Source organism: Falco punctatus (assembly GCF_963210335.1).
Source record: "Falco punctatus genome assembly, chromosome: 9".
In the NCBI taxonomy this organism is placed as follows: domain Eukaryota; kingdom Metazoa; phylum Chordata; class Aves; order Falconiformes; family Falconidae; genus Falco; species Falco punctatus.
In genome coordinates, this window is record NC_137589.1 from 39,174,303 (window position 1) to 39,194,214 (window position 19,912).

At 41.3% G+C, this 19,912-nt stretch overlaps 1 protein-coding gene across 13 annotated transcripts in view; it reads left to right on the forward strand.

The window, feature by feature from the left end:
- USP54 (ubiquitin specific peptidase 54) overlaps nucleotides 1–13,604 on the forward strand; it is a 103,134-nt gene extending 89,530 nt beyond the window's left edge. For 12 of the 13 annotated variants that reach the window (XM_080401183.1, XM_080401186.1, XM_080401178.1 and 9 more), the window contains 7 exons: nucleotides 842–961; nucleotides 2,134–2,326; nucleotides 4,565–6,021; nucleotides 8,387–8,505; nucleotides 9,604–9,744; nucleotides 11,244–11,430; nucleotides 12,160–13,604. In XM_080401183.1, coding sequence (XP_080257309.1) covers nucleotides 842–961; nucleotides 2,134–2,326; nucleotides 4,565–6,021; nucleotides 8,387–8,505; nucleotides 9,604–9,744; nucleotides 11,244–11,430; nucleotides 12,160–12,818 — 2,876 coding nt within the window. In that variant the 3' untranslated portion in view covers nucleotides 12,819–13,604. The remainder of the gene's footprint in view (nucleotides 1–841; nucleotides 962–2,133; nucleotides 2,327–4,564; nucleotides 6,022–8,386; nucleotides 8,506–9,603; nucleotides 9,745–11,243; nucleotides 11,431–12,159) is intronic. The other variant, XM_080401180.1, reaches the window with a different exon arrangement.
- The last annotated feature ends 6,308 nt before the right edge of the window (nucleotides 13,605–19,912 follow it).

Sequence of the window (19,912 nt, forward strand, 5' to 3'; positions counted from 1 at the left end):
TCAGGCATTTCCTCCTCTTGGAACTGGATGTTCTGATGCCAGGACACAGTGTTACATCCTCCTTTTTTGTGTCCAAGGATAATATATCCTTCTCTTCACTAGGGCTGTTTTCTAAATTGTTGCAAAAAGAAATCTTGTCAATTGTCGCTTTTTTCTCAGCTTCTTAAACCTGTGTTTTTCCTGCTAAAGCTGCAAGACTGTTGAGTTTTGTATTCCGAATGTCTCTTTCAGCATTTGAGTGTATGCACTGGACACGTGTTTGTAGAAGTATTTCATGCAGGCATTTACACTCACACTCAAGTCTGAGTTTTGTTCCACAGACATCTCAGTTTTGATTTATTTCCATTTTGTATGGAAGTAATTTGATATCTGAACAAGAGACATGATTTTTGGCAGGGGGCCTAACAAAGGAAAGCCCTGACCTGCTGTATTTATTTTGCTGATATGTTTTGGTTTAGATTTAGCTCTAAATTTAGATTAATTCCTACTTGACAGAAGTCATCTGAACGGACTCTGTGATATGTCTGTACCATCTTTTGTTCTGATTCAGACTGTTGAAAATAATACAATAAGCCAGTACAACTCTCTCAAGTACAAGTTACTCTCAAGTAAACAGAATTTGAGGGAAAATACCTGGTTCACATTGTTTTATTGTGTGGATGTCAAGCACATCAGGGTGCTCAAGTCATACTTCTGCTTAGGGAAGGTTAGGCGGTGTGGTCTGGGATATGTGCAGCCTCTGCAAGACTCTGTGGAAGAACTTGGCAATCATGAATGGGATGAGGGTAAGTGAGGGTTCTGCAATGAATGAAACCAAAATGAAGGGTGCTGCCCATTGCAGGGAGGAGTGATGGCTTTGAGAAGTCGATGCAGGAGGCAGACTCAATCTTTGAAGAGTCGCTGAATCAGGAGCAGAAGGGGGATTGTGCTGCAGCTTTGGCTCTCTGTAACGAAGCTATATGTAAGTAACTCTAACCACCTGAGCTATTGCGCTTTTGACAGTTTACTAATATGATAGAAAAAAAGTCTAAAACATTGAGTCGCATTAAATGGTCAGGTAGTAATATGGGGATTCAGCTGCTCTTTAGGAACGTGCAGGGAGACAGAACCTTTCCTTTTTAAAAGTATTCCCTTTGGGGGGTTTTAGGCCTGTTCCTCTTCATCTCTGTTTTTTCCAAGTTTGCATCCATTTTTGTTGTTCTCTCCAGCGCTATGGCAGGAACAGCATTGGGGTGCTGCTGTGCCTTTTTTGGTGCTAAATGGTGCGTTTCAGCAAGCACCTAGTAGGTAACTCCCCCTGCCACTTGGTCCTCACTTAACTATTTTTCCCCATCCTCAGGCCACATTATGAAGGGCATTAAACTCCCCTGCTTCTCACGGAGGTTGTAGCACAGGAAGAAGATGGTAGCCCCCTCTCGAGTCCTCTGGATTAACAGAAATGACCTGTGCTGTGCCTGACTTCCATGAAGCAAAAAAGCATTAGGACATTGAAGTGCTTAAATGCATTGTGACCTTTGAGAATGTGTGCTATGTGATTTCATTTTATTTTCGGTCTTTTTCCATTATGACTGGCTGGCTCTCTCACCCCATGCTCCCCTCTGTCTGTATAGAATGGCTGCAGGCAGAGTGGGTAGCTCCTGTGCATTTGCATTTAGAAATGGGCTCTTACGGACTGCAGAATAAGGGGCACAGCATACAGCAGTTGTGATAGCTCTGTTAGCTTCCATTCCAGCAAGTTACACGCTGAATCTCAAATCCCAGCTGGGTATTCCTGCACATAAAGGGAGTCCCAGGTATGGAGGATACAGGAGAAAGGTAGATGACAGAATGAAGCATCATTGTGGTAGGTTTGGAAAGAGCCTCTGTGAAGGGGATGAGAAGTTGGGCTAAAACATGGAGAATTTTATTTTTTTTTTACTTTATTTTGGTTTAGTTTCAATTAATGTGTTTGGACACCTGGCTAAGCTGAATGTGCATTAATGGAAACAATAGCATCCCTTGTGAACTCCTCTGTGGCAGTATTTGCATGGTCCATGTTTTATGTTCTTGCTGCATCTTTTTTCTTTTTTTTTCTTTTTCAATTTTATTCCTTTTTTCTGTTTGTTTTCTGCTATGTTTTCTTTTGCATTTTAGCTAAACTAAGACTTGCCATGCATGATGCCAGCGCTAGCACTCACAGCAGAGCCCTAGTCGATAAGAAGCTGCAAATCAGTATCCGAAAAGCCCGGAGCCTCCAGGATCGCATGCAGCACCAACAGCCATCGCAGCCGCTGCCGCCGCCAACCTGCCACGCACCGCAGGGTGGCACCATGGCCCAGTCTACAAGGTAGTCCAAGTATATCACCTAGACCCAGATCTGAGCTGCGTCTATGAGCAGTGCGGTCTGGAAAGAAATAACAAACTATTTATACTCCCCTGGATAGTCAAAATCGTACAGTGTTGCTCCCTATTCCTTCCTTCTTTAGGTTTAACCCTATTGTAAGATGGTCAGCTACCCCCTTTCCCGCCCCAGTCTTTATAGAACAGTTTGATGTGCACGTGTTCAAAATGTGATCTGTGACAGAGAACTGTAGCAGTCAGTTCCTGGCAGCATCCATGTTTTATGCACCAAGGGAAAGAATACAGCAGACAACCACCTGGCTAAAAAAGGGGGTACGTGTTAGGATGAAACGTGCAATTGTTCATGGTCAGGAGCAGTTTCAGGACTCTGTCAGTAAAAGTGTGTACTACAGGAAAAATCTTACTATAATTGCTTTTATGTTGGGAACAGCAACCCCAATGTGTTTTAGTGCTCTGTAGTTTGAAAAGTGTCAAGTATGCTGATCTTTTCTTTCTAGTCCACTTCTCTAGTGGTGCACTGGTACAACTCGTGGATCCACACCCTGATCCTGTCACCTTGACTACTCTCCCTGATGCTCTGTCATTCTTCATTTTCTTTCTGTGCTTGCCAGCATCCTGTAGCCTGGATTAGCAGCCGCCTCAGTGTCTCTTCATGATTCCTTCTTCCATACTGACTTTAACTATAGCATAATTAACTCTGCTGTAACTGATCCTTTCTTCCTACCCTCTTCAGCATGCAGCTTAATCCTTCTTCCCATGCCATTCCCTCCTAGCACTAGACCATCCCTATCCAATTTCTAGGCTGTTTCTTGAACAGTTACTTTTCTTCCATCTCCCCTTTCTTACATATTATATTATCAGAAGCTTAGATGGAGTATGAGACGAGAATCCTTTTTCTCTTTTCCTTTTTTTAAAATTTCACATAGAGCTATATACTAAAACTCAGTTATTTTGGGCACCTGCCAGGCTATAGTTCATAATGTTCTTTTCTTTTCCTGCAGTAGCAGAATTATATGTAATGAGGGCTGATCTTTTTGTCAATCAGGAGTCCATTATATCTTATTTTACAGAAGTGCAGAGCCCCAGTTTATGCATTTTGACAGATTCTAAGAAAATGAAAGAAAGGAACTTTTCTAAACTGATTTTGTTAATGCTGAACTTGATCACTGCTGCTCTGTGAAAATAACATTACTTTTGCAAAAAGTTCTATCCCACCAAATGTTAATATTGCAGCCAATGAACAGAATCTGTTCATAACCAGAGTTCTGTACTCTTGCTTTGATATAAACAGCACTGTAGGCAGCACAAAGTTTACAATTACTCACAGAGGTCATTCTGCTTCACATATCAACTAGATCTTCATGACAACTTTCATTTTGTGCATCTCAGGAAGGAAACAAAGCAATGATGTTGCAGTTCCCTTAAGGTTTCTGTTGGAGTTGTTTGTAGCTTGTCATTTTCTCATAGGCACGTGGACTTGGTACTGCTTTTTCTGTCTGCATATTAAAATGCTAACTAAATGCAGAAAAGTGCCAAGGGCATGTATGACCCGAGGATATAATTGTCTTGCATAGGTATATAAAAGAATACATTTTATTTTTTTAGAAGTATACTTAAAATACAGATTATTACAAAATAAAGTTAAACATGTAACTATTATTTAATGTGTTGGATAAATCTCTCAAAGATCAGAATACAAAGATGACATGAGAGAAATTTTGACCTGTTCCTTCCATTTGTCAAGTCGTTCTTCATGAAGTTGCCTGGAGAGAGGGGACCTTATGGAAGTATTGTCAGTTCATGTTCAGATCATGAACGTGTCCAAAGTAATTTAAAAAAGTATCTACGGTGTTAATGTTGGAGACAGTTGTTTTATTTTATATAAATGCTATTTTTACTATTCTTACAGTTATCCCTACCTACACGCTCAGTCTGCTGGTTAAAGTGCCTAGGCTGCTGTACAAGAATACTTTATATAGAGCCTAACTGTAGCAAAATACTCTTTAAAAAATAGGAAATGGATTCAGATCAGTTATTGTAGGTAATCAGGGTTAGAAGAAAGGACTAACATGTATGTATCTACAGAATTAACGAAGTCTTCATCAGCATACAGTTAGCAAAGGGAAGTGTGTTGAGGTATATGTCACCTAGTGCAAGTTCTGTACCCTAGGGATAAACGTAAGCAATGACTACTGCTAATCATTTACCCTTCTGTGTGTTTTAGTGAACAGACTGGCCCGCTCCAAGTACTGCTGAGCCAGGAGGTACCACTGGAACCCAACAAAGAAGTGGAATTTGGGTCCAGTTCTTTCTTCCACCCACCTGCTTCCTGCCATGAATTGCACTCATCATTATATCCAGAGTCTTCCTCCTTGCCCCCTTCTGAAAGCAGTCCATCCAACAGGATCTCTCCAAACTTCCAGTCTGCTTCTGCTGATTTTCATGACCAAGTTCCCTCTTTTCCCTATAGGCAAGGGTTGGCAGAGAGGTCTGCGAGAACTGAGAGTGATGCCCACCATAGCGTGGAATTTGCTGACACCACAGCCGCAGGGCCAAAAGACTATAGGGAATGCTGCAGTAGCAGCAAGTTAGAAGAGGTTCATAACATAACGCCTGTTCTCACACCTCAGTACAAATCCAAGGCTAACACAGTAAACTCTGGCTCTTTGCCTACACTGTTTCCCTGTCCACATCCACTACAAGCAGCATCTCCTGAAAAGGACAGCCAGCACAGTCCTTGTTCCAAACTTGCAAGCTCTCCAGTGCAGCCCAGCATTGATCATTTAGGGGCTTATCATGCAATGACCCCTTCAACTTCATCCCCTACACAGCAGTGCTCCTTGGATCCTTTACAGAAAACAAATAAGTACTCCAGAGCAAACAGCCATGAGATTTTATTACCCTCACAGGATGAATGTGGCACAGCAGAAGGTTACAAATCTGAGGCTTTTAGTACAAAGGGACATGTTCGCTCCTTGGCAGAGCAGTTTCAGAAAATGCATGCAGTCTCCCAGACAAAAGGTACTCATGAAAAAGGCTGGATTGCTGCAGTGTGTCAGGATGAGAAGTCTGCAAAGTTAACACAACAATCTTTCATCAACCCTTCATCCTCTGGTTACAGACAGCTAATCCATCAAAACCAAGAAAACAAAAACCAGTCTTCTGAAAAATTGCACTCAACTGTGGATATTAGGGACGGGGTAGTTTCTTTGGAGGGTTTTAGTGCCCAACATGTTGCTTCTAAGAGTATTTGTTCTCACAGTGAAGAACTGTGTAGAAGAGGTGGACAGAATATAGCAGACCCTGCACCCTACCTGGAAAGGCACTGTCATGATGGAGGAATGAAACAGGTGGATGATGGAGCTACTAGTAGCATGGTTGCCTCTATGCCTGTGGACCGTTGGGTGGATAATGTTACTAGGTATTACAGTTCTCAGAAGGCTAATAAGAATGCTGAATGGCTTCCTGTACCTGGGAGGAGTCCAGCCCTTTCTGATCAGAGAGCAGTTGGAGATGACTTGAGCAGGATCCCAGTGCATCTGCATCCACAGTGGAATCAAGACACAGAACAGGAGCTCTCAGAACTGGAATCCCTCTATCAGACTAGTCTGCAGGCATCTCAGGCCGCTAGGCCTTTCTTGGGAAGACAGGACAGTGCTAGGTATCCATTTGACCAATCAGGTAAGAACGATGCAGCTGTTTTTCTTGGTTGACCTGCCTGTGTACTCCAATGTAGGTGAAGAGACATTTTTCCAGTCGGTTTAGTTAAATGGGCATGAATTTGTGTACAGATGCAGAAAGATTCAGGTTGTGGACTCTGAAAACGTCCTAACTGTCGGTGGAGAAGCAGTGCAGTAGCGCTGCCTGGGGAGGCTGCAGGGTAGCTGTTGGTCTTGGCAAACGGAGAGCAACATCTGTTAAGAGAAACACGGAAATAATTGATCCTGTTCTCAAGTAGGGAGCTAGCTGCTGAGGTCAGGCTGCTGAATTTTGCTGTTTGAAAGTCCTGCATCACCCTTGGAATTTATTAAACTGTTTCTATGCCTGAAGTTAATGTTCTCCACATTTGTGAATTTTAACTGATTGTATTGTATTTGAGAATGTGGTCTGTACCTGGCTGAGGGGAATAACTTTCAAAAAGTGTTTCCAGATTGGTGAGAGTTGAAGGTGTGTTTTGCTAAGGACTGCCTGCTTTAAGTTCTGGAAAATTATGTGTGAAAGCAGCACTGGGAGGACATGGTATGCACTAAAATCCTTGAGACCTTGTGGCTTAGCTGGTGCTGAAAGAAAACAAACAGATTCTGTTGCTATTGGTGAGAACATCCAGCTGTTGCTAGAGACATTCAATTAGAGTCTGATGACAGCAGTCTGGTTCCACTTAAGCTGATCTAATCTCGTGCATGAGATAGGGCAGCCTTGATTCTCTGTTTAGCACAAGTGAACCACATTTCTTTATAATCCATGCCACAGCATTAGAGTTATGAATTTTCTGGTTAAACACAAAGCAGCCTGAAACTTGATGGATACTAAAGTGATTATAGGTATAGATATATGTGAGAGATATATTGCAATACACACACAAGACAGGTTTTCGTTTGCCCTGCATCCATGGAGGTGGAGCCTCCATCGTTCCTGACACGTAAAGCCTGGCCAGTGACCAGAGTTGAATACCGCAGTAAACTCTTTGAGCAGGTTTTTATTCAGCTCAGGTTTTCTCTGAAACTCTTGTCTTGCAGTCCACGGGCAGACCAGTTGGCACATCCGAAGGTGGCCATTTCCCATTTGTTGTCCTTTTGGTTTTCTTTCAGTTAGGCAAGATCTTAACTCGCAACCTTGTCAGATACTCTCTTGCATGCACCTGAATCAGAAGTTCTTACGTGTTCCTGCTTAGCTTACTGATTTTGGAAGCTCTTTATAGAAATCCAGCAAGATAAAGCCCAGTTGCCTTAGTGTTAGCTGGACCTTCAGAGTTCTGTCATCAAATGCCCTGTTTCTTATTCTGACACTTTTCTTGCCTGTTTTCCCATGACATGGATGAAGGATATGGCATATGAGTATTCTTCTGAAGTGAAGTTTGTGTTTGAGGTCTTTACTTCTGGTTTGCTGTGACGTTCAGGTGTTTCTTCCTCAGTTCTGCAAATTCTGTATAGAACCAAAAAGTTAGAACCAGTGCATCTACTGTGATGAACTGGAGGAAAATCACTAGAGTGGGTCTAGGACAGGTCTTTCTCACTTTTAACTTGGATTACCTATTCATTTGCAAATGCTGCTTAAGCGTTCTGCCCCATATCAACTGGTTTTGTCAGACCTTTGCATTCAGAATCACGGTGAAAATGCCTCTGTTTCATCCCTGAAGCTTTACAACAGAGATTAAAGCAAAGACCTGATCCTCCAATGCCAGAAATGTAGAAAAGGTGTCGTTACCAGCACATCACCTTTATTCCCTTATAGAGAGATTCCCTGTGAGAATTTTGATTAGGCCATTGAGCTGCCTATTACTCCATGAGAAATTTTAGAATTATAACTGGTTGGTGTGGATGGCCCTGAAGTGAAGTAATGGTAGCAATCTTAGTTAAAAATAACACTTTTAACTGTTTAACCAGCACAACAAATGGCTGACAAACTGTAGCATTGGGTGGGAACAAGCAGGTGAATGTGTGGGGAACTTAAAGCTGATGAGTCTTGTTTATCCCAAGTAACTTTAGGTAACTTGCTCCTGCTAGCTGATTTTCTGTCCCTTTAGGCCCCCTAAACTATCTCACCTCTGCCTCAAGCAAGTGCCGGTGTGCAGTTAAAATTGTTTAACTCTTAAATGGTGCAAATAACTGCTCCCCAGAACCTGCAAAAAGGCGCGCGAAGCAGGCATGAGTGTCCTGATGGACTGTCTCCCCTTGAAATGTTGGGAGTTAGCTTCTGTGTTAATGTTCAAAGGATCTCTGCGGGCTTCTTGTTCTGTGTGTGCAGTCCACTTGTCGCTGCTGGAGTCAGACGTGTGCCAGAACATGCAATCAAGCATTGAATTTAACCATAGCATTTTCCTTCCCAGTCTCTGCAAACCTGAATGCGAGGAAGCTGTATGCTACAGCTGGCATGGGTCTGTCGAAAACCCCGACAGCAGAGATCGAGCGCAGTCTGTGTGGATCCACTGTCTCTTCTGTCTCCAAGGTGATGTGTTGTTGCTTAAGATGTGCTAGAGTGGGAAGAGCTTGGCCTGTGCTAGTGAAAAAAATGGGAGAAGTGGAATATGTTATGAAAAAGGTACTGGGGTCATTGATACTAATGTTATAGAGAATTTTAAGTGCAGTCTAACTCAGGATTAATTGGCTAAAAAGTGAGTGACTTATGCTACATGCAGTTTGCATGCAATCAAATTATCTAAATTCTGACTTTGAGGAACATATCCCTGAAGACTTGTAAGATCTAGTCTCTTTGAACATACTGATGTGAGCTGCCTTGTATCACAACTTACCATAACTGCTTCTTGATGTTACCACTTGCAGGGGGCACAGACTATTTTTGGGTTTTTTTTAACAGTGTCACTGCATATTTTGACGTGGGGGCTAATATGGTATTTGCTACAGTTGAGAGTTGGTCTCCTTAGAATAGGAGAAGATGCTTTTTCTTCTTATTTTTCTGGGGAGAAACTGTTTAAATAACTGGTAGCTAGTTACATATCAGTGCCTGTACATGAAAACGTGCAAGTATTTTCAAGGGGAAATGACATTTCCTATAGTACTTCCATACTCATTAAAGGGAGCTTAAATGGTCTTGCTTATATAGAACAGAGGAAAAGAAGGAAGGAATAATCATTTCTCCTGGTAAGATTATCAGGCTTCCAGCCCTCATGAGATAATACTAGGTGGGGTTTTTTCGGTTATGAGAAGGCTGTAGTAGTTTGTCATAGGATGGCTGTCAGCTGCACACAGGGCCAGTGATGCCTGTTGCAGCAGTCAGTCCTTTAGGTAGATTCATCCCAGTAGAGACTTTTTGTCCTGGCTTTAGATAGCTATAAAAGAGTGAATCTCACTTACACAATCAGTGTATATTTACTAAAGAAAGACTATAAGGAACGATGTTTTTAATCACCAGATCCAAACAGACCCATTTGCTTTAGGTTTTCAAGGTAGTACCTGAATGAAGAAAAGGTCATGGAATTTCATTGCAACATAGTCTGTTAGATTTATAATGATGGCTTCTCTATAATTATTATACAAAATTAAGATCATGGAGAAGCTTTTCTGAAATGTGTGCTATTGTCTGCAGGTCACATATACCAGAGAACGTAGCCGGGAACCAGAAGAGGAGGAAATGTACAGTGCAGAGAATTTCCGTCGCATTGCTCGCAGCCTCAGTGGGACAGTCATCTCAAACAGAGAAGAGACCTTGGTCTCTTCTCACAGTTTTGTAAGTAGAATGGTGTGCAGGTTTCCAAAGAGCCATCATCTGTGTGTAGGGTTGCTGTTTTCTCTGTCTGCATTTAGTAGTTAACAAACAAGATGGCAGACAACTGAATAATAAGCTGTGATGAAAGCTTGTCTTTGTGAACTTCTGTCCTCTTTCTGGAAGAAGGATGAGCTTTTATTTAAGGAAAAAAGCCATCTTCTTCAAGAGTCATTGCAGAGTAGTACCTGCTGCAGCTGGTAAGCATGTGAGCTAATATCACTTGTCAGTACACAAAGACATCCAGTATAAACAGTTTCTTCAGCTTAGAGTATTTTCAAGAAAGCTTCTTATACACCTATAATTTTAAAAAGACAACACTAACCATGTGAAAGTTTCTGCTATCTTGTGGATATATTCAGCAGGTAGCACTTTTAGAAGGTAAAAGTAAGCGTAAAGAAGAGACAGTTCAAGACTTGGTACATAACATGCAGTCAGTTACATACAGGAAGTAATTAAAAACAGATTGATTTTTTTTTTTCCTTTGTTATCTCTGTTAAGTAGTTTTAGGTACAAGTTAAAACTGCCAGTGAGGAAAACAGTAACAGATTATTGTGTTTGGCAACATAGCCAGCCAGATATAGTGGCAAATTTTGGCGTGGCTTGGCTTGAATTTCTTTGCAAACTGTGCTTAAGTTTTGATTTGAAATCAACTGCATAGGAAGTGTAGAAGAGTCTCAATTGCAAAATCAGTTATTTAGACTGGTTGGTTTGATTCTGTTTCTGCTGTGTGCCATTAGCTAAGAATAGGTCAGCTTCTCAGCTTTTGCTCCTCCAGCATGCTTTTTTAGTTGAGGGCTTTAACACATACCTGGAGGTGTTGGCAGAAGCAATTAAAAGCCTCTAGCTGTCCAAGACCTTCCCGCTCTCTGCTGGAGGCTTTTATTCCCACTACAGAAGCAGCCAAGAGCATAGCCATCTGTCACCGGGCTCAGGTCGGTGATGGTTTGTTATCATGCCGTGCGGCCATCCCTGCTTTGAGATAGGCACCTCCTAAGAGAGGGAAGTGGTACAACGGTGGTAAATACTTCAGCTGCAACAGGTAAATCTGTTCAGTCTGGAATCAGAGCTTTCAGTAAAGCCTGCCTAGGAAACAGGGAGGAAGGATCAGCAATACCCTTCTTTATTTCATAGCTTGTGTAGCATGGTGGCTCCGTGCTGGCTGGCTTGCCGTCATTCTCTGGATTCCATTTATGAACCAATGTGTAGTTTGTGTTCATTTTGGCTTTTTCTCCTTGGTATATTTCCTGTCAAGTGATCCTCCTGAGTAGCCCGCCACTGTAATAAGAGCCTTACTGGATTGATGCAATTTGTATTTGTGTTTCTTTTTCATGTACAGATGCATGTTTTTCTTCTAGTGACTCATTCCTTTCCTTGGATCAACACTGTCTTTGCTTGATTCAACCCAGTTTTGTGTTTACTCATCATTTTATGTTCTTTTCTCCTTTCTCATTTTATAAAAGGAAGCACCAAATATGAGGAAAATGCCAGTGGACACCAGCCACCGTTCTTCCAGCTCCACTTCCCTTCCTTTCCCCCATGATCCTCCTGTGTTTCCCTTTGATCCCCAGCACAACCCAAACCAGGTGCAGCACCTACCCCATGATGTACTGATGCCCAGCATGGTGGGCAAGGCACGTAAACAGTCAGGTAATCACAGGACTTTTCATCCTCCTTCGTGATCAGAAATACTGCTGAAAAACAACTCTTCAGATTTTTGTCTTTCATGATGTTGTTTCACCATCTGCCCGAATTCCTCGAGAAATCTGGAAGGATGAATCATGTTGTTGTTCTCCTCTGCCCTTTTGAGTTGTTCTGTGATTCTGTGCAAAGTGGACGTAACAAAAAGGAATAATCTTTATGGAAACATTATGACAACTTTGAGTAAAATCGTATTGATGTTTTTGTGAGTAGTTTTCTTCAGTGTAAAAGTAGCAGTTAGACCCAACACCTTGTTGACATGTATGAGAGGTCTTCCACAAGCTATCACACATGTAGTTGTGCCAATGGAAATAACCAATTCCTGCATGAGAGTTGCTTTCCCTGTGGCAACCATCAAAACCAGTTTGGTCTGTCAGCCTTGAAATATTTCGTTGGGCTTCTCCTTGATGACACAAGGGGCTAGTAAAAAAATCTGAAGTCTGTGACAGCAGCTGTGGTAGGATAAGGTGGAAATGCAATGAGAGAAGTGAATGCTAGAAAGGGTACAGCTAGCTTTTATTCAGAATTGCATGTCAACGGTAACTGGATGTAGTAGACATTTAGTTTTTCTTCTGTCACCTGTTGGCCACAGCTGAAAGTTCTGAGAGGGTAAAACGGAAAAATATAACTAAACAAACTTTTTTTTTTTTTTTTTTCCTTCTTTCTCCCTCTTCTCAGGAGATCAGAACAACATCATCCAAAAGCTTTTGGTTGTGCCTGACAGGGGTGAAGCTTTCCAAGGTGAAGACTACCCCGGTGTGGCACTGAGCTGTGGGAGTCTCCCTTGTGCACCCAAAGGCACCCTCTCCCAGGGGCAAAAGCCTCTTGTTAATCTGCATTTAGGAGGTGGAGCATCAAGTGTCTCTGGCCGTTGGCTGAACGCGAGCTACCCTGCCAGGCAAACAGCCACGTTACCGGATAAACGAACGACGCTTTGGGGGAAACATGCTGGCCAGCCAGGCAAGAGTTTACAGGAAGGTTTCCTCCAGCAGCCTTTACAACGTCAGATGCATGAATCGTATGCCATCAGTTGCAGGCTGCCAGCCAGCACAGACTACAGCACTTTAAGAACACCACGTGAGCCTTCTTGGGATCCTGGTGCCTCTCAAGGTTGTCCTGTGCCTCCTTCTTGCGCTAAGGCTCCAGGTCCAAGGAGAGTCGATATGCCCCCAGAAGACGACTGGCGACAGAACAGCTACACGCCTCAGCCTGGCAGAAGACGAATGCTGCCAGTGCATGTGATGGATGGAACATTTTCTTCTGCTTCAGAGGCACACAGAAATATGCTGGCTCGAGCAGCAGCAGCTGCTGGCACCATGCAAAATAATGGCTGGTGAGATCCTGTCCACTCCGTGTGCCCTAATAAACCACGCTGCAAACAGACTATAGCTGTTGCCAGAGCGTGGATTACATGGAGACAGCAAACTCTTTCCATCAGTATCTGTGCCAGTTTTGTCTTAAAATGTAGCTATACAGTATGTGGAAACTAATTGCACTGTATTTCATTTCTGACACTACTGAACAGCTGTCTGGATGGGGAACCTTAGATATTCTAGTCCTGGCCTCTCCTAGCAAAAAAGTGCTATAGGAATGGTGAGCTTCAGGGGATTTGGTTTACGGGTAAGTTCGGAAGTATGTGCATGTTTTGAAGGAGGACGGCCACTAACAAAAGGACGTTTTTAAGGACTTCTTTTTCATCAAATGCAGCTTTGGTAAATTCTTCACATAAAACCCCAATCCTTTTGTTTTTCCTGTCCTTCCTCTTTCCTGTTCCTTCCTAGGGGAAAAAGCCCAACTGACGCACCTTCCAGGTTCCAGTAAATCTGTACTTGGCAGGGTGGCAGTTAGTAAAGCAAACCCAGTTTTACAGTGTGCTGAGATCTCAGGCGGAGATCACAGCTGTAGTTGCTGCTGAGGAAGTGGCAGGGAGACATTGTTCATTAGTAAACCAGAATTTTCCCCACTTCCTTAAGGCAAACTAACAATGCTTCAAACAGAAAAGACTGTTAATGCTGCACGCTTAATTACACCAATGTAAACACAGAATAAGTTTAACTATTTTAGTGTCAAACATACTTGCTTTTTGTAAGTATTTTTCAAATAAATCTATGAAAATAGTTCTATTTACCTGTCTGCGTATGAACTTTCTTTGCTGTTTGGCTTTACTCATCAGTTGGCCTGAAACTGCTGATTTATTTCCTTATGTGCTAACAGATGTCAGTTAATTGTTCATTCTAGTTCATTAACAAAGTTAATGTAATAAATATGTAGTTAGATTGGAGGGCAGGACTAATTTTTATCCCTAGATTTGATGCATTTTGTCACTACTGTGCTTAACTTTAACATCATAATGGACATTAATTAAGGGACCTTTGAAAAGGATGTTGAGACTTCTTTGTTGGAGGGAAGACTGTGGAATATGTGCAGGATGGTAGCGTACACAGATGGGACTCATACAAAAGTGTCGTTAGAAATGAGTGGCGTGGTGAGAAGTGTCACTTTAGTAAGAGCTGCGCTCCTGCTCTTGCAATGCCTTCAGCTGTGGAGGCTGGGAGTTGTTTTAGCACGTGGAAGGTTCCGTTAATGCGCACGGTGAGAGGGGGGGTGCAGCGCGGTGGTCCCAGCGCAGCCGGCCGGTGAAGCTCCTGGCTGCCCTCTAGTGCATGGTACTCCTTGGTGACCTGCTCTGGCTGTTGCTCTAGGTGTTGGGGGTCGTCGTTTTAATTTCACGTTTTGCACCTCAGTGCTTGATGGAATTTCATCGGTTTTTGCTGTTCAGTCTCATTGAATTTTTTCATTGAGTCTCATTCATTTTAATAAATGTAACTTCTAAGTTTCTTGTTTCTAAATAATTTCTGTTATGTCTGCTGTTGTTACAATCTCATGTAACTATGACGTGCTGAATTGTGATTTATGTTTGGGATTATGTTGGGTGCTTCTTTGTACTTAACTGCCCCCACTAACAGTGGTGACCACAATAAAACACTCTCTTCTTCCAGCCCTCCGTTCCAAAAAAGCCCTGCCGACTTTTGACTACTTCAATGTTAATAACATGAAACTTTCAACAGTACTAATTTTTTACTTGTGTTCTAAATATAAAACAATGGAGTACTATTTTTACTTGAACCAACTATTTAATTATGGTTTTCCAGCAGATAGGAATTGTTAGTCTCTCTGGCTGTACATGGACACGGCATAGCCAACTGCTAAGTTTCTAGCTGTAGAAATTACGATTTCAGGAAGTGACTGCAATGCAGAGGTGGATATTTGGACAGAAATATTCCTGTTTCAGTTCTCTCTCTCTCTCGTTGGTAGAACAATGCCATTGGAGTAAAGGGAATCTTGGCACAACTGGCCCCTCTTTGTTTTCAGCTTTTTCTTGCCTTCAGCAGGTAGAGAAAGTTACAGTAGCCCCAGGATGCAGATGAGGACATGGGTAAGTATTTGACACTTTGCTTTACTACAGCTCTAAAAAATGGAGTGAAGCTTAAGTAGTCTCGAACTCAATTATCTACAAAAATAATCTTCCAAAATAAAGTACAAAGTCACCACTTCAAAAATCAACATTGGAGTATGAAACATTTGAAAATTAAGAAAATGTGCATGCTTGCATTTATTTTTTATTTCTTCTAACCCTAGCTACTGGAAAGGAGGAAGTACACTTCCATAAGGCTCTGCAGAATAACCCTGAGTTGATGCAACTCATTTTAATAGTTGGCGGTATCCGGTTTTTCCTTTAAAGGGCAATCTTGTTTTTATTCCATTACCACGGTTCTAGCTGCCAGGTTTGTAAATATCCTGTGTACATCAATTACTGGCTATGAAGTGAACTCAGCCAGAGGCCTGAAAAGAAGCTGGGACATAACCTCCAAAATATCTCCATGCCAAGCTGTATGGTAGCATATCGGAATAGAAGCAAACTCAAGTAGATTCAGCAATATATTTAACATGGGAGGAAATGTGAAGCTGGAAAAATACCTGTACTTCACCTGTAGCTTGTGCCTGCAAGTCTTGGTGAGGTTAGTAAGTTAGTATTTACCTAGTAATTCATTTGACTATGCTAACATGTCTTTGATACTTACTGGATATTTAAACCCTAGAAAAATCAGTTACGTATTAGTTTAATAGCTCGTTAAAGTTCACTGTTGCCTGTAAGAAGAGCAAGGGAGCTTCCACAAGGAATTCAGGAGCTATTTTGGAACAGTGTTCCTTCTTAAGAGTTTATAATAAGTTTGCAAGATTTGATGTAACATAAGCAGGGCTTTCTTCATGCAGTATTTGTTGCTGGCTGCAGAGCAGGTTAATGGGTGGAATTAAGTGAAATGAAACACACACACTCATACTTACATTTTAAAATAATTTAATTTCAGTTCTCCTAAAAAGAAAAATCTTATTCCCTATATTTGTATGATCTCTCGGTGTGTTTGTAATAACACGTTTATACCCAGCTGTGTAGGGGGCAAAACAGAGCAATAAAAAAAGGAAGGTTAACCTGGTATTCTAGCAATTGTGTAAATACAATCCTTCTGGATATAGAATAGGACCTGCCTAGTGCAGTTCCTTCTCTTGAAGGCAATGGAGTTTGTGCACACTGTTTACAGAAATCATACTTGGACCTGCTTTGTTTGTTCAAATGGAGCGTGTGCTGGAGTGTGCAGTACTAGCGTGTTGGCCAGAATGCACGCTGCTTCGGAGAGGTGAGCTACAGAAGTGCAAGGTAAGTGCCTGGTCCTTCCTAAACAAAAGGCAGCTGCACCTATGTTAAAACATGGGGAATTTGGGAAGAGGGAAGGAACAGTCTCCCTGATTTTTTCCATGATTGCTATCATTGCTGAAATTGGCTTACTGGTGATGGTTGGGGTAGGATGTGTCACGTGTAGGCAGGTTTCCAGACAAGTGGCAGTCTGTGCAAGGTTTGTGTCCGTTATAATTTGGGGCCAGGGCCAGGGTAGGGGTGTGGGAGAAAGACAAGGGTGAGAGAGGGTGGATTGGAATGGGAAGGAACAGATGGATAAGTGAGGAAGGCGAATTGAAAGAAAATGTGTGCGTTGCATCTCTTCACTCAAATGTGGCTGTCTTTCCAAAGAACACTCAGTAATTGGTCTGTCTGGATTTTCGTTCCTCCTTTTAATGGATAGGTTCCCGTGCAGGGAGGGTCCTTGGACCAGCCTGCTGCTGAAGCTTTTGAGAAGAGAAGATTGACTGGTGCAGAGAGTAGGCACTGTGCTTTACAGGAGTCTTTAATAATGTTCGTGCCATGGTAAAGGAAACTGCAGAAACACATAGCACAGCTGTATGTATAAACAGACAGACACCGGGCAAACAGTGTAGGTTAAGTTAGTGTTTGTGACAGCTAGGGCAAAGATAAAATTGTGCTTGGGTTTTACAAGTGCCTCACTCAAGTTCTGGAGTCTTCTACCGCTGTGGCGTCTCATGTTTAGCACTATGGGTGGCAAAAAGCAAAAGTAGGAGATTTCCATCCATCTGTGCTTACTGCCTCTAGCATTTTAGCACTGCATAGTCCAGAACATTTTCAAGTCTAGTTAGATATCTGTAATGCTCCTTTTGTGATGGTTCTTCCACCATTACTGTTGCTGATGGGAGTTACCTTTAAAGTTTCAGAAAATGTTTTTAAAAAAGCATGTTAGATTAATAATTTTCTTAATCCTTTTGTACTACTGCTGGAATTATTTTCTATCTGCATCATTCTTCTCGTTCATTGAAGGATTTTTTTTATCCTTAAAAAAAACCGCAACAAACTTGGAAATTTTTTTTAAGATTGCTATTTGATTAATGGAAAAATACCAACTAAGACCAGCTATACAGTCACTTTAGAACACTGAATTATGTTTGCAAACATATTTATGGAATCGTATGCAAATGGATGAGTTCAGCTGAAGAAACCCAAACTTCCTTATTGGCATCAAATTAGAATCGTTTCAGTATTCTTTGTTAAGTGAGTAAGCGCTGAATATGCTCATGAATAAGAAGATCAAGTGTCTATTTGTAAACTAACTTACATTAGGTTTGTTGAAGGAGGGTTATCTTGAGTTTGGGATGGCCCAGCCCCAGATGAATCACCAGTGAATCACAGCCTTGAGAACCTTTATGTGTGTATATATCACTAATCAAAATAATTTTAAATGTGAATACATGAGAAAAGTGAGTACAATAAAGCTGCACTTCAGTAATAAATCTAATAGTCATTTAATAGTGTTGAATTTTAGCTTAAAATTTTTACTACTTGGATAAAGTAGTTTTGATGGCAGTCTATGGTCATCAATCATTCCAGTTTATTTACTCAAAATTTATACCAGTTAATTGTTACATGACTGTCAATTAAGGGAGTTCCAAGAACAGAACTGCTAATTGCGAAAAAAACCCACCAAACTATTCCAGATCACCTTAAGTAGCTTGCAGCATGTTAAAGCATGAGCATGTTAACGTGTGGTTATCTATGTGAAGAGTAAAAGGTAGCTGTACGCAAGCAACTTGCTTTGATCTACAAATCTTAACTTACTAACCTTGAAGTACTTGGCAGGAATGCTGCATGTATGGCTGATTTAACTAACAAATGCACATTTGTACTTCTCTTGCTTGACAAGGTGTTGGGTTGTGAGATACAAGGAGAGAGAAAAAAATGTATAACATACTATCATAGCTTATATACAATTTGAAAAAATCTCTGGGTTCTGCTTGCTATGGAACTACAGGTTTTATTTCTTGAAAATAATTCGCTTTCAGATTCCTGTGGTTCCAGCACAGCATACTAAACTTCCCCTTTTGTAAAGGTGCAGAGTGATTTTTTTATTTAAGGTATAAAATATATCAGTCAAATGTAAGTTGCCATTATACTGTCAGCTACAAGTTTTTAGAAATCAGGCATGTAATTTTAAGTACATTTAAGGAGAAATAACTAATTGTTCATGACCCTATATATTAATTGTTGCTAATCAGATGAAACAATGTCCATTGGTATTTGACCATTTGCTTTGGTAGTTCAGCTAGTTTATCTCCAGATAGATTAAAAAACCCCCTCGATGTTAAAAAAACATTTCAGTGCTGTAGACTGGTTTTGATTACTGCCCTTAGAGGCTTAAAAAAAGCTATTTAATGTAGCAGATGTAATAGGTGTTCATGACACCTTACTCATCTGAAGGGGGAAAGGAAGGTATGTGTGTGTGTCTCAACTGATTTTTCTCAATAAACTAAAGATTTGAACACAAGGATGTTGCTGATATGAAGAGCTCAGTGGTGCAGACCAGAAAATCAATTCATAACATCTTCTCGTAGTTTAGGGGGGGGGGGGGGGGGGGGGGAAAGCCCACATCTCTCCGGTGGTCTTGTAATTTTCAAGTTGCATACAAAGTTACTGTGGCAAAATATGTAGTAGAAAAGCTTTTAAACTCTTATGTGGGATTGTTTTGGGATATCCTTTTCTGCATTTGTTAAACTGTTTGTTAGGTTTTTCCAATTATGAGGGTCATTTTTTGTTCAACCATTTCTTAAGCTGCCCAGTCCCAATGGAACAGTTAATTCTTACTAATACTTAATGATGTTTGGTCTCAGTAGCTTAGGGAAAGATGCAGAGAGGTAAGTTGAAGGCATAGTTGCACTTCTGCTATCTGGTAATGATGGCCAGATGTGTTTGCAAGAAAAGAGCACATTGTACTCTTTAGCAACCGAGCCTTCATATCTCTGCCTTTTGTGGGTTTGTTCTTCCCACAGTTTGCTTTAAAATAGCTTACTGGGATTTCTGTGATCTGTAGAACATCACATTTGTGGATCAGCATGCTTCATCGAAGTTCTGTTTGTTTTTTTTTTTAAAAAAAAAAAGCAAAACAAACCCCCTACTGTTTTACATCATCGTTTCTGCTACAGAGCAACAAGATTGTTGTTTTTTAGGAAGGTCCTATACCTAGACCTGCTTACCTTGAATACTTTGTCAGTTAAGTCTCTCGCTCGTGGAGGCTGTGAGAAAATGAGAGAGAACACAAAGGAGGGCAGCAATAAGCAGAGTGAACTCAATTTTTAAGAGTGAGTAGAGGTGACTGGATCATAGTCTATTAATATCATCAAGGTAGTAAGATAAATGAAGAGAGGGAATTGTTTGGTCTCAGATGGTAGGAGAAAGTGCAATCACTTAAGGCTAAGGAAGGAAAAGTTTGAACTAGATAATAAGGGCGGGGGAAGGAAAGCTTTAAGCAGAGCAAGTGAGCGATGTTTTGAGGAACCTAAGGAAGAATTTGAGGTACCATCACTCCAGAGGTGTGAGATTTAAATTAGAGATGTGGCTGGTAGGTTTTCATATGAAAAAACGAAATTCTAGAGTCAGGCTAAGCGGTACAGGCTGGGTTGCCTTAGCCTGTTTTTTTTATCGTTGTGATATGATGCAAGGAATGACTGTGGCCTTGACTAATTTTTTTAAATG